Source organism: Maniola hyperantus, chromosome 13 (genome assembly GCF_902806685.2).
Source record: "Maniola hyperantus chromosome 13, iAphHyp1.2, whole genome shotgun sequence".
Lineage (NCBI taxonomy): Eukaryota > Metazoa > Arthropoda > Insecta > Lepidoptera > Nymphalidae > Maniola > Maniola hyperantus.
The window spans coordinates 6,593,035-6,612,471 of record NC_048548.1 but is presented as its reverse complement, the minus strand read 5'-3'; the positions used below and the strand labels follow the sequence as shown (position 1 = coordinate 6,612,471).

Below are 19,437 nucleotides of genomic sequence, written 5' to 3'. Positions count from 1 at the left end.
CCGAACATTAGGTTGAGTCGTGTAGATATGTAAATACTTCTGATTCTTTCCTAAAAGCAAGAATTAGTTCCATTTTTCTGATAAAGTATTTAAGTAGTACTAAAATAAATTGTCCGTACTAATTAAATAAGTTAATAAAATAAATAATAATCACAAATCATTATTTAATTAAAATAATTCCAGTTTACATTGCTTAACGTTAGATATTTAATATTGCGAGAGTAAGCAGGCAAGTAGGGAATAGGTATACGACGGCACTACCTATTCACTTTTAAAACAACCTAGCTCACGGATATTACTAAATATACTTTTCGAGAAATACTGCCTATTTCCCTGTAACTACCTACATACTTTGAAGGAGGAAACACGTTTATTTAGAACGAAACATTTTCCCAGCTTCTGGTGCACATAACGTACCTAAAATACAAAATTTTACCGAGTTTCTGAATTTGCCCATCCGGTATCGGGGCACTTAAAATACAACTAAAAATGACTCTTGTCCCGTGGAAGCAAGGTAGGTCGCTTGTGTGGGATGCCACGTGTGTGGATACACTGGCGCTGTCACACGTACAGGCGACCTCCGTGGCGGCCGGAGCGGCGGCTACTAAGGCAGAAAGGGCCAAGAGGCGCAAATATGAGAATATAGAAAGTAGTTTCATATTTGTGCCTTTTGGGGTGGAGACCATGGGTTCGTGGGGCGATGATGCTAGATCCTTTTTTAAGGACCTTTCATCCCGTCAAAAGAAGAGCAACCGCCGAGTTTCTTGCTGGTTCTTCTCGGTAGGAACGGCATTCCGAACCAGTGGTAAATTAAACCTGACTATTCATAAGCACTTTTAAAAAGTTTACATGAATAAAAAAACATTCTATTCTATTCTATTCTATTCGTCTCGCGGAATCCACGGGGGACCGGAGGGCTGGCAGTTACCTCGGTCAGCATATTAGTCTGGCCATTCAACGAGGTAACGCTGCCAGCGTTCTGGGCACCCTGCCTCGTTGCGGTGGTTTAGATGATATTTTCGATTTGTAATTTTTATGTTCTAGAATAAGTTTGGTATTTTTGTATTTTGTAATTTAATAATATATTAGATACAGATTTGATAAATTAAAAAAAAAAAATGGCAGCCATAGAAACTAAAAATGTATGAAATGTTACACACACACATTTATTTTGCAACGAATTCATTTGCATTTATCATACATACTGTTACATAGTCAAAATCTTAAATTAGTTGCACAAAATAGGAACGATCTTTATTTAGGTACCTACTTCGCACTGGACGCCGTCGTTTGACCAAAAAAGCTATTAATTATAAAACATATTTTTTGAGTTTTCGCCAAAAACCGTGCGTATTTTCCCAAAAGTTTCTAAAAAATAATGCTACATATGACCAAACTAAAAACTAACTAAAAATCTTGGTCCCACACAGGATCCTTTTTTAGAAACATTAGTTTAAAAAAATAAACTGGTCTCGCACACGAAGGATTCCGCACCACCAAGAAATCTCATACCAATATAATAATAAGCAAGCTATGACGGGCTAAGTACAGAACCCTAAAAATTGCACGTCTTTTTAAATAACTAAATTTTATTATAATGAAGAAGAATAAATTATAGTTAAAATAGATGTGAAAATTATTTTTAGTTACTTGGTTAATTAAAAAAAATAACTAAAATATCATGTTAATTAGCCAGAAAACAGACATTTAGTCTTTAATTAAAAATTCTACTAAGTATATATACATCGTAAATGAATGCAAGAGAGAGAAGAGATTATTAAAAAACCTATATCCTCGTGGACGAAGTCGCGGGCATCATCTAGTGTAACATATAGGAATAAATTTAGAAAATAAAATTAAAAATAAAAAAATGAACCAATGGACATAATACTTACTACGTGTGTTTTAAAGACATCCAGATGATCTATTATAAACCACAAACACATTTTATTGAAATCAGCGTTGCTCTTAATAATTTTGGTTCAGTAGTTAGCCTATTTATTAACCTCATGAAAGTACATAGCTCATCGAGGCTATAAACGGGAAGCATATTGGTTACTTATAATAATTTTCCTCCAAGGTAACAATTATTATCGTATAACCGGGATGAACAGCTTAACATGTACTCCGAGGCACGGAGAGGTAGGTATGCCGTCGCAACTAGGCTACAGTTTACCCATTGCTACACCATCCAAACAACGTCGCCACCCCTTAGGTACATAAAGTATCTTTTTATTTAGAGACTACATGATGGCCGCGGCTTCCCCCGCGTGGATTTAGGTTTTTAAAAATCCCGTGGGATCTTTTGATTTTCCAGGACACAAAGTAGCCTATCCGTGGTAGCCCGTCCCCGGAATACGAGGTATCTCTGTGCCAAATTTCGTAAAAACATTTAAACTGATGATCCTTTAAAAATCTCGTAGGATCACCACAATTTAGGAATTCAATTCCTTACAGCATCAGGGTTGAGGAGTTGGGTCCTCAAGTTCAATGATAAAGTACTTGGTATGTTAAAGGTCTATCAACTAAAAAAAATACGCAAATTTGTCCAGAAATCTCGGAGATTTCGATGTACATAGATAGAAAAACACAACTCCTCTTTTTTTGAAAGTCGTTTAAAAAGTATAGCCTATGCTACTCCCTGGTTAATCCTCTACTTGTCTGTGAAAGTCCCGTCAAAATAAGTTCAGCCATTTCGAAGAGTAGCCCGTTCAAACAGAACAGATATAAATTATAAAAAAGTGTTATGAGGAAGTTATTTGGAAATTACAGACAGACACTTCAATTTTATTTATTAGTATAGATAGAGTTACAAAGTACAACCACGACCTACAATAAAATAATTTTGTCACACACTGGTTTCGGAAGTGAGTGCCACTCTTTAATCTGCAGCGACCTAAATTCGCTTTTGAAAATGATTCGCTTTGTTTCGTTAGAAACAGTAATTTTAATTTACACTTTAAATATGCTTAAGCCCGTCATGCCAATGTAATGGGAATAGAACAAAATATGCAGATTTTTGAATATATTTTCTCTAAATAGTATGAAACATTGTTGTAATTTTGTCTATGCTCATGTATAACCTCTGAATATTTTAGTAGATTTCAATGCCAATAGCAACAACAGTACAATAGGGTCTTGGACTGTTGTAAGAAAATTATGTGATTTTTTTTATTTAGCGGTATTTATGGGGCTAGAATACATTATTCAAGAGAATAATTTAAAAAAAAAACATTAATTTTATTTATTTTTAACATTAATTATTAACGTAACGCTGCATGGAAATCGATAAATGCGATTAATGACGTCACAAGGAATAAACGACAAATATTTTTCAAGTTTTAACATAAAAATAATTTATGCTGAAAAATATGCTTGAAAAATATATTTTGTCGTTTATGCCTTGTGACGTTATTAATCGCTTTCCGTACAGCGTGACGTTAATAATTAATTATATCCATACTAATGTTATAAATGCGAAAGTGTGTCTGTCTGTCTGTCTGTCTGTCTGTCTGCTAGCCTTTCACGGCCCATCCGTTCAACCGATTTTGACGAAATTTGGTACAGCGATAACTTGCATCCCGGGGAAGGACATAGGCTACTTTTTATCCCGGAAAATGAAAGAGTTCCAACGGGATTTTGAAAACCTAAATCCATGCGGACGAAGTCGCGGGCATCATCTAGTTAAAAATAAATGAAAATCATGACCCCATAAAGTGAGTAGGTACCATTATAACAAAAATCACATCTTTTATTGCTACAATCCAAGACCCTATTCAGAACATTTTACCAGGAAAGCTTAAAAATAAGTAACAATAGTTATACCTAGAAATTCACATTCACATTCCGCGCAACGATGGACGAAGTCGTGAACAACTACTTTAATAGCTCTGTAAATAAAACAAAATGGGTATTTTATTTATAATGATCAAATGAAACGAAATTGTATCTTCAGCAATGTGTTCCAATGCCGCATCGAGATATACACTGAGTGGAAATGTAGTGTGCACTGTGAAGTGAATCTAGATCGGGTGTGAAATTGACCCGCCCCTAAAAGCGGTTTAATCAATAAGGAATTGGAAACCAAAGCATGCCTTGAGTGCGCTTGGTATAAAACTTCCTTTTGTTTCAATCTAATTCCTAATGAAATTTCCTAGATATAGAGATGAACTTGTGATTTATTTTTCTCTCATTTATTGACATATCTCATTGCTATCATATTTTTAACAAATGTTTACATTAATTATTATTGTATAGTAGTTAATATTTAATCAAAAACTGTGAAACAAAAATATTTAATCAAATGATTTAATATACAAAACTTAACTGATTAATTATAGACCGACTAACCCACATGGCATTTCTGAAAATTCTTCCTCATTGGGGGTCTACAATAAGAAAAATCCTACATGCAAAAGTTTCTACTCCCAGCGCTCATCTGTTGAAACTATACTACTGTATAGGTATATTGTCAGTTAGTCAGTTTATACCGAAATTTCTAAATTTGAAAACCCTGGACGTGCGTGACCATATGATTATATGGGACATAAAAAATAACGCGTTTGCGAACAGCTTACCATTAGAAACTGCATTTTTAGAATCAGTCAATGATGATATAGGTAAACAACTAGTTGTGCGTACACTTTAATACAAAGCCATGTATAAAACGGTTTGCGAGGTTTCAAAATCGCGTGCGTTTAATCGCAGTTGGGAATGATTTTAAATAAAGATGGTGGTGTCTAGTAGTTATTTTATAATATGGAATATTACAAAGGCTCCAGAATAAAGCGAAATGCTTTTAATATTGTACCATCAGCCATGAATAGGTTTGCGTCGTTCATTGTTTTCAATACGGCGTTGAATCAATTCAGTGGAGCACGTCTGTCTATCAGAAGCTTTTATTGAGAACGTTCAAATGTGTTTCAAATAATTCAATGAGCCATAATGGCTTTCCTGCTTAGAGTTTGAACTTCGTGAAATTAAACTAAGAACTTATTTAGCATAGTTCATCAAATCATTAGGGTCCCTAGGAGATGAATTTTCAAAAATCCTTCTCAGTGCATACTGCATACCTTTACCTAGGTACTCCTGTGCAAAATTACATATACCTATCTAAACCCACTGGCTTACCCTTTTCGTTGCCTGTCAGGCAGTGAAGAATTTTATCAAGTAGAGAAGCTGAATTGGGCCCGTGAGTCGCTGTATCGCCAATGATGATGATAATGAAAATAATAAAATTATTTAAATAAGTAACTTTGAATTTGAATTAAATTCAAAGAAACTAAAATAATATTTTAGCGTTTAGGCTATCGTGAGTGATTTCTATTATAAGTATAAATTGTTACGTCTATACTCACGTATTTAGTTACGTTTATATTATACGTGAGTATAGCCGTAATAATCTATACTAATTATAAATTAAAATATTGTTTATATTCTTATAGATTTTGTTTTGAGTAAGCCTAATAAAATTGATTAATTTAAAGTACAACTCAAATTAATTGCAACTTTCTTAATATTGTGCCGTTATCCAGGCTCACAGTATATTTAAGAAGCTGTTTGCAAGCCAAAGCTACCGTAATATGGTAAAAGTGTAAATTCAAATTACCGCTTGTGAGGACGGAACAAAGCGAAAATTTTCAAAGCAAATTCAGGTCGCTGCAGATTAAACAGACTCGTTTCTGAACTTAGTCTTCTGCAAAATTATTACATCGTTCTGTGCTTGCATATATCGAAGTTACTTGATATAATAGGTAAGTATCTAATAACCGTAAGGACAGTCTATATCTTATTATTATTATAAACGTGAATTGTGTGTTTGGATGTTTGTTACTCAATCACACAAAAATGGCAGAACGGATATGGATGAAATTTGGAATGGAGATAGATTATACCCTGGATTATAACATAGGCTACTTTTTATCCCGGAAAATCAAAGAAAACCGTAAATCCACGCGGTCATAGTCGCGGGCATCAGCTAGTATTATTATAAAAGGAAAAATTGACTGACATGATAAACTGACTGATCTACCAACGAACGCACAACTTAAGCTACTGGCCGGATCGAGCTGAAATTTGGCTATGCAGAATTTGCAATATGCAGATAGCTATTATGACGTAGACATCCGCTAAGAAAGGACTTTTGCAAATCCAACCCCTAAGGGGGTGAAATAGAGGTTTAAAATTTGTGTAGCCCACGCGAACGAAGTCCCGCGCGGGCATAAGCTAGTAGATAATAAATATCAAGTGACTCGGAAACATTTCTTTTTCCGTACATATTTTGTCATTCCGTCGAAATTTGTAACTGATCTTATAAAAAAGACTTCACTTTAATTTTCAAATCAATCAATATTTTGCATTGTTTTAAAAAAAACCGGCCAAGTGCGAGTCAGATTCGCGCACCGAGGGTTGTATTTTTTTGACATTTTGCATGATAAATCAAAAACTATTAATGCATAAAAATAAAGTTTTTTTTTAAATGTACAAGTAAAGCCGTTTTATATGAAACGCCATTTGGTATAGTTATCTAACTTTGAAAATTTAAAATACGTACTAATATTTGTTCATAAATACATTTTAATTTTTTTTCTGTGATGTAACCACAAATTCACGGTTTTCGGATTTATTTACTTGTGCTATAAGACCTACCTACTTGTCAAATTTCATGATTCTAGGTCAATGGGAAGTACCCTGTAGGTTTTCTTGACAGACACGATAGACTGACGGATGGACATACGGACAGACAGATAGACGGACAGACAGAGAGACTACGAAGTGATCCTTTAGAAGGGTTCCTTTTTCCCCTTTTGAGTTACGCAACCCTAAAAATGTGCGATTCTAACTCTGCTAACTCCTTAGTTCAAACTTCAAATAAAGCTCTTTTTTTATTAATTTTATGAAATGATTATCTGCAAAAATTAAATAAATTCGCATTACACTGATAAGACATAGTAAAAACTAACTTGCTTAGTGTAAAATCTAAAATTTTAAAAGTAAACTATTGAAAAGTCTATATGCCCACCGGGTTTTCGAACATATTGGATTCCAGGTAACTATTTTCTTTTTAGATCTACTCGCAAACCCTTTTTTTTAATCTATCTTGTCGATAGTCATATTGGTATTAATATACCGTGAGCTTTGCAAAACAAAAAGTCAAATTTAGTTTATTTGGTAGAACTAATACATTATGTACAGAGTAAACACGAAGTTCTATGCTTAGAGCGAGCAATATTTAATCTGCAGCGACCCGAATTCGCTTTGAAAATCCTCGCTTTGTTCCGTTCTCAGAAGCAGACATTTTGAACTTAGACTTTTTATGCTTTTACCTTATGACGGGTGTTTAGCGAACGTATTTTTAATAAAATGAAGTACTGTAGGTTTATTTGATGTAGGTAAGTTAAAATGAAATATGAGGAAGTAAGTATCTTAATATTTTCTTAGCGGTAGCCTGTCTGTCTATCTGTGGTGGACTGCCTCATTGGTCTAGTCGTTAGTATGTTCGACTGCGGAAGATGAAATCTTGGGTTTCATTCCTGGGTCGTGCCAATATTTTCTTGTTTTGGGTTTATTCTGTCAAGAAATCAGTACTAGCCCGGAGTCAGGAAGTTGGGTGGTGAGTACGTAAAGCTGTCCGCGTCGGTCCAGTTCCTGATATATCTCTGCTCGTGTCGGATTGCCGTCCCATCGAAGTATGAGAGTAAGAGAATAAACAGTGTATCTACCTGTGTTTGCGTACACACTTGTGCACTATTAGATCTTCCGTGCAGATGGCTAATCTCTGTGGAGAACGGAGATTGCCCTCCGTAGCCGAAATTCAGTCACGAGAATATTATTATTTTCTTGGATTTTGGCGGCCATTTTCTGGATATAATTTTTGTCGTGACGGACGTTTACAATATCTTCTAGCCCCTCAAACCTCAAACACAAGGTATCTTTTGTGTACCAGTACCTACTTATTAGGCCCAAATAATAGTGAATTTTTTAGTATGTAGGTATAAGCTAAACCAAGTGAGCTGAAGGTTTTACTTATAGCCTTTGCATATAGCGAAATTCGTTACTTATAATATTAACAAAAGATTTAAAAAAATTGCGACTGCAAGACTCCAGCAAAAAATCTGTCACTGCGAAAAATCGGAAATGCTTTGTTGACAAAGCGGATACATTTGTCTTATTTCTGTCTTCGCGTCGCATCGGCTTGAACTATTCCTTCTCTTCAATTTTCGTTCTGTAGAAAAATAAATTTTATTTCATCCATGTCGTAGAGGCAGCTTAATAATGTGTACGTCAAAGGCAGAGCATAAGGAATGAAATTTTCCGTCTAATTAATTAACTTCACCGTGGAATAAGTAGGTTGGTTTTTGCTCTCTCAGTAGGTATTCGTTGTTCGAGTGAAAAATAATCTGAGGTAGGCGTTAGAGCATTCAGTGCTCAGTAATTGCTATCAAGGTTAATTTGATAGAATGCTACTTGTATACAAAGATCTGTTCCGCTTAAAGATGATTTGTGAATAAAATATACCATCTAGGTACATAGTTTGTACGAGGTATTTCTAAACGACAATATATTCGCTTGACGCTTCAAAAGTAAAACTTTATTTGAATAAAAAATATATATCTATTCCATATATTTCCTTTGTGCCTTTCTATTTTTTCTATTAATTGTTAGTTTTAATAATATCAATCGATTTATTCTTTAATTGGCTATTTTACTGTTAATCATATAATATAGCTTCACAAAAAATTGGAAAGGTAGGTAGGTACTGTTATTTACTTACAAATTAGCGATCTAAATGATTTCTAAAGGTATCTTATCCAAGAAATAATTATTAAATTGCTTTTGACGAATAAAATTCAAATACAAGAGGAGGTAAATCAAATCAAAGAATATCGTCCTTTCGAAGCTTTTATCGGGAAAATAAAATAGAAGACGTGATTCGATCTCTATGGAATCTTATTTTCAATTCAATAAATAAATCTTATTAAGACTATTCTCAAATAGTAATAATAAATGGTTTTGAATTAACGCATCAGTTTTTACAGTTAGGCATCGGACTCTATTATTTAATTAAGTTATGTAGTAAATAAGTAATAATTAGTAATGAACATATATGATATAGTCTGTCAATCCGTACACGACCAGTGTGGTGGACTATGGCCAAATCTTTCAGACTCGTACCTACTCAGTAGAGAGCCCACTGGTATATAGAATCATAATATATATAATCTATTATAACTGACGCTAGATTTTAATTACACAAACTGGGGGACCTTACCGATAATGAGTTTTTGTACTTAAGCCCAAATCAAAGTAACTTTGAAAGGCGTGACGAAGTTAGCCCCTATACCTACTTTTTTAATTCCAAGGGAGGTGTCACAAAACTCAACAGTTTATACAAGTTGTTCGCAAACAAACAGGGTGTATAATTAAGCTGTTTGTTGTGTGACCGCAGGTGTTGTGTGTGCGTGCCGCAAGGCAGCGTCCAGGGAGGGCACTCGTACTCAGTAGAGAGCTGGCGATAAGTTGACATTCATCAACGTTTGAGCATGCTGGCTATTACAGCTTACGCTAGATAACTGCAAGAACTTTCCCGAAGTATATTTTCCTAATTCTAAGGGAGGTGTCATAAAATTCAACAGTTTATCTATAAGCACAACAAATAAGCGGGTGTATGGTGTATATTAATTACAGTACGCGGCAGAAAATATTGTACATCGACCTTTTGAAAGAGATACCGGTTTCATAGACCGTTGTCTCTGTCGTTGAGACCGACAAAACGTCACATAGGTATGAGTGGCAAAGACAACGCTAAACAAAGCCGAAATCTCATTCTAAAGATCGATGTACAATATTTCTTGCCGGCTATTGTAAGCTGTTTGTTGTGTGACTGCAGGGTGTTGTGTGTGCGCGCCGCAAGGCAGCGTGCAGGGCGGCGCGCAGGTGCCCGCGGTGTCGCACACGACCGCGCCGCCCGCCGGCGTCGGCGGCGTTCGAAGGTACGCACACTCACAAACTATAATATCTGTACCCTTAATACGAGTTTGCACATTTCGCTAAGGTCAGAGATAATTTATACTTGTTAATAAATTATCTCTGCTAACGTTTATAGATTTCGAATGCATAATGTATTTATGGCTGAACGCTGCGCGCTCGCCGCCATCTATCGTAAAAACGGTTGAGCGCATGAAAAAATGTTTCATGTCGCAAATTTTATGCTCTACAATTTTATTCTAGATATTTAATATCGTTGGATTAATAGGGACAGAGATTTGAACTTCAGTAACTTACGACGCATAGGTAAACGAAATATGTGACTTTTGTGACAACTTTTAGAACGCCAAATGAAGGTATATACCAATATTTAGCTTATTCCCTCTCATTCCGAGGTTGATCCCTTTTTAAAAGCTAAAGTGACTGGACTTAGATGTTTATGATTCATTTAACTATGATGTTATATTGATTCGATGCTCGAAATCTATCAAACGTTAGCGAGAAGTAATAACTCATACTAACATTATACTACCCACAGTGCTATCACTGATCCTGACCGCGTATACCTAACTTGACAATTCCTTTAAAACGCCAACTGACGAACGTGTTTCCTACTTTTTATAATAGGAAAAAAAAGCCAGTTTGAAATAAGTATAACACAAAGCTACTAGTACCACTAATTGTTAAAACCCGTTAAAACAATCTTAATATTTATTTACATAATGTAAGAAGTGTAATTTTGTCAAATTGTAAGGAGTTGTAACATTATTCAACATAAAAATATTCAGTTTCTCGAATAAAAACATAAAAATATTTAGGTTTTCGAATGAATTTTCTGATCTAAATTTTGCATCGTTTATTTAAGATGCACCTGGCGCACGAGGGAACGAAAGTATCGGAGTTTTCAGAAATACTTTATAGGTACCTACGTAGGTAGGTAATTATTAATTACTTATTTTAAGTATAGGTATTTTGGCCAGAAAAGGTGCGATTCACGTAGTCAGAGTGGAGTCGAGATTATAAAACATATACCGACCTGTCTACAGTAGAATTCGGCATACTGACGTCCATAAATTATGTGAAAATCTTCAGTTTCAGTTTTATAAAAGATTGTGTCAGTTTTATGAAAGATCTATTGGACGAAAGCTGCATATATTTTATCTACATTTACAAATCGTTAAAAATGACACGCTTTAAACAGTTCTTTTCCAGCGTTCCTCTTCAATGTCCGCTAAGTGTAATAAGCCGTACAAATTGCTTTGTGCTTCAGTCCAAACTGGAAAACAAAAGCAAAATTTCTGCAACTTTATGGGCTATAGCATTTATTAAAGACTAGCTTATATCTGACACTCCTCGAGAATAACAAATGCGCCAACTGTCAACTATAAGTAATGAGAAGAAATTAAAATCGACTTTTCTTCTTCCTTGTTGTTACGCTTATTAATATTGCTCTTACAAATGCTCAGAATATATGAATCCTTAAAAATTCGCTTCTACTTTGTTGACTACTAGACTGGATTAAAAACAGTTATTGCTTAAATACAGTTTTCCTGTTACATTACTGCAAGCGTTTATAGTTATATATTATTATTGGTCATACATAACATTTTATAACAATAAAACAAGTCATTGAAGTATATTATAAATGTTTAATATGTATTCGTTCGTTAATTATGCATTCGCGCATCCTATTCAGTTGAAACTTTGGCCGAATGTTTTACGTGAAGGTTTCTGTCATCAACCACCACATCTACCATCAACGTACAAACGCAAAGCATGCCGCAATGCATCAACTAGTTATTAAACTTATGTATAAAGTTGACGTCACAGAAAGCGGATAAGATAAATCTGCGGCGCAACATTATGAGAGCAGCAATATCGAGAATTCCGTTCTATAAGTTCTTATTGATTCACTGAAAATTTGGTCATCATTTATTTTTATTTTTTATTCAGACTTCGTTGTTCACTATTGTTTTTTACGTACAAGTAGATCGACAAATCGAATCGGGTTGAACCACTATTGGTATTTAAAAGTTATCTACGAAGTCTTAAAATAAAAGTATTGCCTTGTTTCTTAACATTTCCATTGGAAACACGTTCTTCAGTAATAACATCTTGGGTTGAAACACCTACATAAAATAATGCGTGTCTAGTCAATTGTGTGTTCATTAGTAGAATAAAATAACTCCATATACATACTTAGTTCAATCACGCAATCTCATTGATTTAACACTAAGTCCATTGTTTTCTGACAGATTTTGTGAGTTTACAGAACTAATTCATATAAAATGAATTATATAATATGAATAAGTTATAAAATAGTAAAGGCTGTAGCGCACATTCAGGTGGACCGCACTATAGTACGAAAATACCCCTGTAACTTTTTAACGTAGTATAATTTTATGTTCTGTGAAATAGAGAACCAGTACCAGCAGCACAGACCCATAAATAAGCTACAATTTCTCTACGTACACCTATGGATAATAATATCATAGATGGATTTCTGTGATATAGTTGAATTCACAGTGGTCCACCTAAATATGCGTGAGGATGTAAATTTCATTGTGGATGTAAATATGTAAGTTTTATTTTATATGTTACCATCCGCAACGAAACGGCTCCGACGAGATAATGTAAGTAATTTACTATTTAGAACGATATGCCTATTTCAATAATCTGTGTATGATAAAAAACCATAATGCTGATACGGATTCTAGAAGAATTCTTGTAAACCATCGATTATTACCGATGGTTGATGTAAGCATAGATCCACTGCATGGTAACAACATAAATGCACGTTTGATCGTAGATAAGGTATTCGTGAGTAGGTATTTGAGGCAAACTCAGTGCATACTCTTTACGGATATAAATTACTTAAATATATTTACTCGTATAACAAACTTGAGATGTCCCACATTTAACTGGTATTTAGACTTAATAAGCAAAGATTCATTTTACAGGCAAATATTTCAATATAATGTACCTATTTAAAAGTTTAAGGTTTGCGAAATTGAATTGTTCAATTAATATTTGTTGCTTCAATTGACTCAGTTTGTATATACTTGTAAAAATATTTTGTAATGCTAATTGTCTTCGTCTTATTTCATTAGAATATGGTACAGCTTATATAATCTAACTACACCTAAGTAATTCGCGCATTGACAGTAATTATTGAAAGTTAGCTTTAGATACGCAAGACTCACGGTAGTTGATTGCATTCGCATGATACACATTTACGTACGCATAGGCATCCTGCACGAAAGCAAGTAAAGTCCTCAAAACGGAAAACGCTAACAATTCAATTTCGCTTTGTCGCTTCTATCAGTAAAAACTCCAATTTGTATGGTCCGCTAGCTTTCAACATAGTGTTTGGCTATGCTCCAGCCGCAAAGCCTTTGGCAGTTTTATTGAGTTATTAAAAGTGATGATTGCGAATGTTATTTGAGAGTTGAGACTACCATACAGATTATAGTTCGTTACCGATGTATTTTTGAGGCGATGCGTTTTATATAGCCCATTTTTAACTGTGAAAATCCACGTTAATATTAATGTGCTTGTACGCAGATTCAGTCAGTATTCCAGGGGGCGAGGATACCGCGACTGGCGCACGCGGGGCGATCCCACGCTCATCAATTCACTGTGGCGCAGCCGGCAGCCATTAGGCATTCGAAAGCAGCTCGGTACGTTTCGAGCATGCTTCGAGCAACATTTACCATATTTACGAGCGACTGACAATTTAAGGAAAATTCATCGGTCGAAAAATGCCGTCAAAAAATAATGATAATATCTTAAATTTATGTAAATAAAACTGAATCGCCGAAATGTATGTATGCGCATAACTTCTCAACGACTGCCGACTCAAATTGGTTAATTCTTTTTTGTTGTATTTGTAATTTTCAGGGCAAGCTTTTAATGAAAGAATTTTTTGGAAAATCCGAGGGAAAAGACAGTTCCCGCGGGACGTACCTATACATAAAAATAAATTGCCGAAATGTATGTACGCGTTTACTTAACTTCCGAATGACTGCCTCAAGTTGGTTAATTCTTTTTTGTTGTGTTTGTAATTGTCAGGACAAGGTTTGTATGAAAGATTTTTTTTGGAAAATCCACGGGAAAAGACAGTTCCCGCGGGACGTTGACATAAAAATGAATTGCCGAAATGTATGTACGGGCATACTTAACTTCCGAATGGCTGCATCAATTTGGTTAATTCTTTTTGTTGTGTTTGTAATTGGTAAAACAAGGTTTGTATGAAATATTTTTTTAAAAAATCCACGGGAAAGACAATTTCCACTGGACGCGGACGAAGTCACGGGCAACAGCTAGTAATCAAATGAAAAACATTTTTACTCGTAATCCGAATTATCAACATCGCGGTTAGTATCGTAGTAAGATCGCGATCTTCTGTACCACGCTTATTGTCAAGCGGTCAGACTAATAGTATGTGCCCTTTCTTGTCTTCGTCAAAATTCAGTTGTCACGTTCTCAAAGGCGTCGTCTTCTCAGTGACCACAATCTAGATGTCGATAACTGCTTAAAACTATTGATAATGCGTACGGCACGTGCACGACCGTAGAGGTGCCTAGAGCATGATTGGTTTATGATCGCGATTACCGTAAGTTTTAGTGTTCACTATAGGATATTTTGACAGGAACATGTAGCACAGTACAATTTCCAGTAAATTGCCACAATACAATTAACGAATATGAAAGCGTAACGCTCGTAAAGCTCTGTTAAGTGATGTATCAGAGTTTTTACAAGCGTTGTATTTTAAATACAAATAAGACAAATTTTTAAATTAATATTGACATAAATTTTATATTAGGTATACAGTTGGGCCGATTCTCTTGTACACAATCTCTAAACTAAACTAAATTAACAAACCTAAATCTAGTGCTATCCTTTTCCGCAAGCAACATTATGAAAGGGATAGCAATAGATTTAGACGCGTCATTTTAGTTTAGTTACAACGGAATTAGCCACAGTGTGTTTTTTTACTGGAAAAATCCAAAACTATAGGAGATACAGGAAATCTGTCTTAAGAATCTTTAGGTCTTTTTTGTGGAAATAATTTTGGCATAGTCAATTTTTTGGTCAAGCGTGAATTATCCATAAAAATCAATGAAAATGACTAAATTTTTTTTAGTGCCGATCGACTCAATTTCATGCCAGGACCATTTACATTTCAAGGATCATTTGTACATCGTACGTCGTACGTCTTCGAGAGTAATATACGTGTTACGGACGCAAGTAGAGAATAGAGATATTATCAATAAATAATGTTTGATTGAACAGGAAACGCGGAGGTGTACATAGTATTAGCATTGCTAATAGGGGTGGTGACAGTAGTGGTAGGGTGCTGGCTGTCGGACAACTGCTGGTCGCCAGAGCCGGAGGACGTGCTGGCGGGCGGCTGACCCGTGGCGGCGGGCGCGTGCACGCACGTGTAGCGCCCGCCCTCCGCGGCGGACCGGGAGAGCCCCTCCGGCGCGGGCTCCCTGTCCCCGGTGCTGCCGCCGCCGGCGCCGCCGCGTGCGCGCGCGCCCGCCTTCCTGCACGCCGCGCGCCACCTGTGTCGCGGCGCCTGTCTGCACCTGCCCTGTGACACGAGACGACAGCCGCCCTTCTGACCGCAGCCGTCTCGGGCCTCCTGTCGGCACGAAAAAGTTAATGGATTTTATATTCCGACTGTGGCAAACGGCGGAATGTGCGATGACTGAGTGTTGGAACACTGGAAGACATTTATTAGATTTTTATCTGAATGCAGTAGGTATGACAAGGTGCGAGTTTTCAATGAACCATATGAGCTTCGTATAATATTTCGATATATTCATATTGTGTATGTAGGTATCCAAATGTGTTAATATTGTATCAGTATGAAAGAATAAAAAAATTGGATTGGTGAAATATTGTGTCATTGTGGATCTCATAACGGATCTCTCTCGTCGTAGGTCACGCTTCTAGCGGTCGCTCTGATTTTAACCACTTAACTTTACCACTTTACTGTTATTTCTAAATGGATGTGCCTTGAAATGCTTTCCTCGATTTGACTTGTAGAATAGAGCGTTTTTGAACCCTTTAGAAGGAATTTCTTCTCTCTGTTTTGTATGGAAGTTCCCGTATGATAAGTGCAATACACATCATTACCGTGCCTTTACCGTTCTATAGACTTTGTAAGGGACGTAATTAACAATAGGTTTTATTAATACGCTTTCCCGAACGTAAGGCGGCACCATCCCAATTTTTGTTCTGTATTTTTGTAAAAAACAGCTTGATTTGTTACATTGTGTTATTTGAAAATAAGATGCTTCTGATAATAATAAAAGAGGAAAGTGAGCTAGGACCAATGTGTTTCTCGCGCGTCAATTGGGTAAAATTAAAAGAATTGCATCATAATAGGATAGTATTAAACATTGTGAGACAACGATACGGTAACATTTAATGTAGAATTTTGATAAATTTTTGCCTGTTTGTAAATATCTACCTTTACATATTAAAATTGATTATTGCATCCTCGGATGACGTATATTTGATATATTTATCTATAGACCAAGTCACTTGAAATCCCTGTGGTATTAATTATTACTGTTTTATTTGAGGTTTTTAAACGAAAAATGAAAAACAAAAAAATATTGGTAGGCACCGTTCTCAGAAGATTTTAATGAGTACACCGTAAATAGTTTTTTATTGCATTTATAGATTTAAGTTCATATTCAGGTTCCTGCCTAAGTTTTTTATTTGAGTTAGGTATTTCATTACAACACTTATTTATTAACTAAATATTTTCATTCTAGCACTAAGCAGTCGGTGCATTCCATTCCATGGCGTCACATTTTGACTATGACTCCAATTACTGCTGAAAATCAACACTAAAATATATTCGGGTTGATTAAAAAGTAAGACGAATTCTGTGGATTTAAGCACATAAACACATCATCATAACTATCATACTACGTTTCTAAATATGCCATCCAATTGCTCTAGTAAAGTTATAATATTATGATAATCACCTTAAACAGTTGTGGTGCTTTAGTAATTAATCTAACTATCGACATAGCTTAGTTTTATGCCTTTACTGTATTCGGCATGGAAATAAAGCGCACAAAACACAAAAATTGCTCAAAATCCATACCTAATGTAAATTGCTTATTAAGTTGCAAGTAATAAAAGTTCCATAAACTGTTTAATTACGTTTATAATGGCGTGTAATCAGTCTTTACTTGTACAGTTACAGTAGTTTCTTAATACCGTACCTAAACTTTTAATAAACGACTTAGACCGACGAAAACACCATAAATTGGTATTTAAGACTTACCTAATGGGTGCCTACTTACTTTTTGTAGCGGCACTAAATGAGTTTATTAAAGAAATAGAATTTAAATAAATTGAAAATTGTCACGGTTACATCAATTAAGTTTTCCTACCGTATTAACGACGTATTTAATTTTCACTTATCCGGCATAACCTAGGAATAAATGTTTTATCTAAGGTATAGGTATGTAAGTACATTGTAAAAATATGAATGTGACTGGTATGACCGTCTCGGGAATATAGTACATTAATTGTTATTGGTACCATATAATTCGCTTACATTCTTGTATTTGCAAATCTGATAAATGAAAAATTATTTCTAGCAAAATACATATATGCGTCATGTAAACATAACTATAAAATATAAATACATGCATTATTATCTTTATGGTACCCTTCATATATTAACATTTGAAAATAATTAGGTATAACCTAACCTATTTCATATTTTTTGTCAAAAAGCTACTAAGCCTTGAACACCATTTATTACGCAGCTCACCCGCCCCGACTTCGCTCGAGTGGAATTGTGGGGTGGAATTTCCAAAAATCCTAAAACACGTAGGTACTTCATCATTTCTGCCCGATAGCCCAAATACCAATTTTCATAGATACCTATCTTGAAAAATGAGCATTTCCTGATTAACTTTCATCCCCTAACTTTCGACAACGGGATGGCATTCTAAACATTCTAAAATACTTACGTATTTTTTTATTTTGGACCGAAATCCAAATACAAGTGATATAATCGAAATCGAAAGGATATGATTTGAAAAATGACGGACTTTCATCCTATCTAACCCAGGGGTGGAATATAAAAAAATCTTTCTTAGTGGATGCTTTTGTTATTTTAATAAAAGGAACCTTGTTAAGTTTCTAACCTCAGCGATTTTTTAGTATGCATTGATAGACCAGTCAGTCAGTCAGTCAGGAGAAGTATTTTGTGAGATTTTAATAACTAGGCATTTGTTTAGTAAACAGCTTTTATTATTGTCATGTCTACTTACTTTAATTAAATATTTTAAATTAATGGGTAAGGATAAGATATAAAAATATACATACATAATTGTTTAGATTAAATTACATCTTGTTCTAAGTTACCCATTTTAATGGATGATATTTTAAGCCAACATGTGGCGGGCACGAGCCGTGCCACATACGACGCGCGGTAGACGGGGCACGGATTCAAAACATCACGAACATTTTATTTTATATGAACCAGTTCATGCTTCACCGTGCCTCGTCCGCGCATTGTACATGTCACGGCCTGCGCACGCCACGTGTTGACATAAATCATCCCTAAAACTTAAATTGATATATGTAAACTATTCTACCATAGTAGATTGAACTTTAACTTTAAGTTTATACGGGGTCATTCATTATATTATCGTCGTGACTTTGACGTTTTGATGAAGTTGCATCTTTTCTGAAGTCCGTAACCACCGAGACTTTTCTCAGCATGTAGACTTCTCTTGTTGTTGCATAAGTAAAAAGGTGAATAACATTATGATTAATAAATATAACACCACATAATTACCCGAATATGAATCGTAAAGTTTCTATGATTCTATTTTAGTTAATTAATAAGTATTACCAAATTACAAATGCAATGGGGCCGATTCTCTTGTACACAATCTCTAAACTAAACTAAAATAACACGCCTATATCTATTGCTATCCCTGTCATAGTGTTGCTTGCGGAAAAGGGTAGCACTAGATGTAGACCTGTTAATTTAGTTTAGTTTAGATATTGTGTACAAGAGAATCGGCCCTATTGTTTAATTAAATTACTAGCACATTTGGGCGACCGGCTATGAAAGTTATACTAAGTTGCCTCCACTTTGTCAAGGCAATAGACACTGGTGAAGGTGATTTTAACCTATCTAGAAAAACTATTGTACCTACCTACTGCCATATCATATCTTGAAAACTTATAGCCAGTAAGCTGACTGTTTCCGTCACTTGTTTCTCATACGTGTACAGGCATTTTTCTAAATATGGTGACATTTGTTTATGCACTGCCAACCTCTTGAAGTCATGATCGAACTAAAAAGCATTCGACATAGCCTCTGGCTTTATCTTTCCCGGACTTAAACAATAATATTGATGACACTGTACAAAGGCTAAGACACTAATTACTACA

General features: G+C 35.2%; 1 protein-coding gene across 3 annotated transcripts in view; it reads left to right on the top strand.

Annotated features, from left to right (window-relative positions):
* LOC117987627 (uncharacterized) overlaps nt 1-18,973 on the top strand; it is a 43,230-nt gene extending 24,257 nt beyond the window's left edge. Inside the window, exons 3-5 of one of the 3 annotated variants that reach the window (XM_069502430.1) lie at nt 9,890-9,992; nt 13,570-13,667; nt 15,283-18,973. In XM_069502430.1, coding sequence (XP_069358531.1) covers nt 9,890-9,992; nt 13,570-13,667; nt 15,283-15,404 — 323 coding nt within the window. In that variant the 3' untranslated portion in view covers nt 15,405-18,973. Of the gene's footprint in view, nt 1-9,889; nt 9,993-13,551; nt 13,668-15,282 lie in introns of all 3 variants that reach the window. The other 2 variants (XM_069502429.1, XM_034974656.2) reach the window with 2 other exon arrangements.
* Nucleotides 18,974-19,437: the final 464 nt, after the last annotated feature.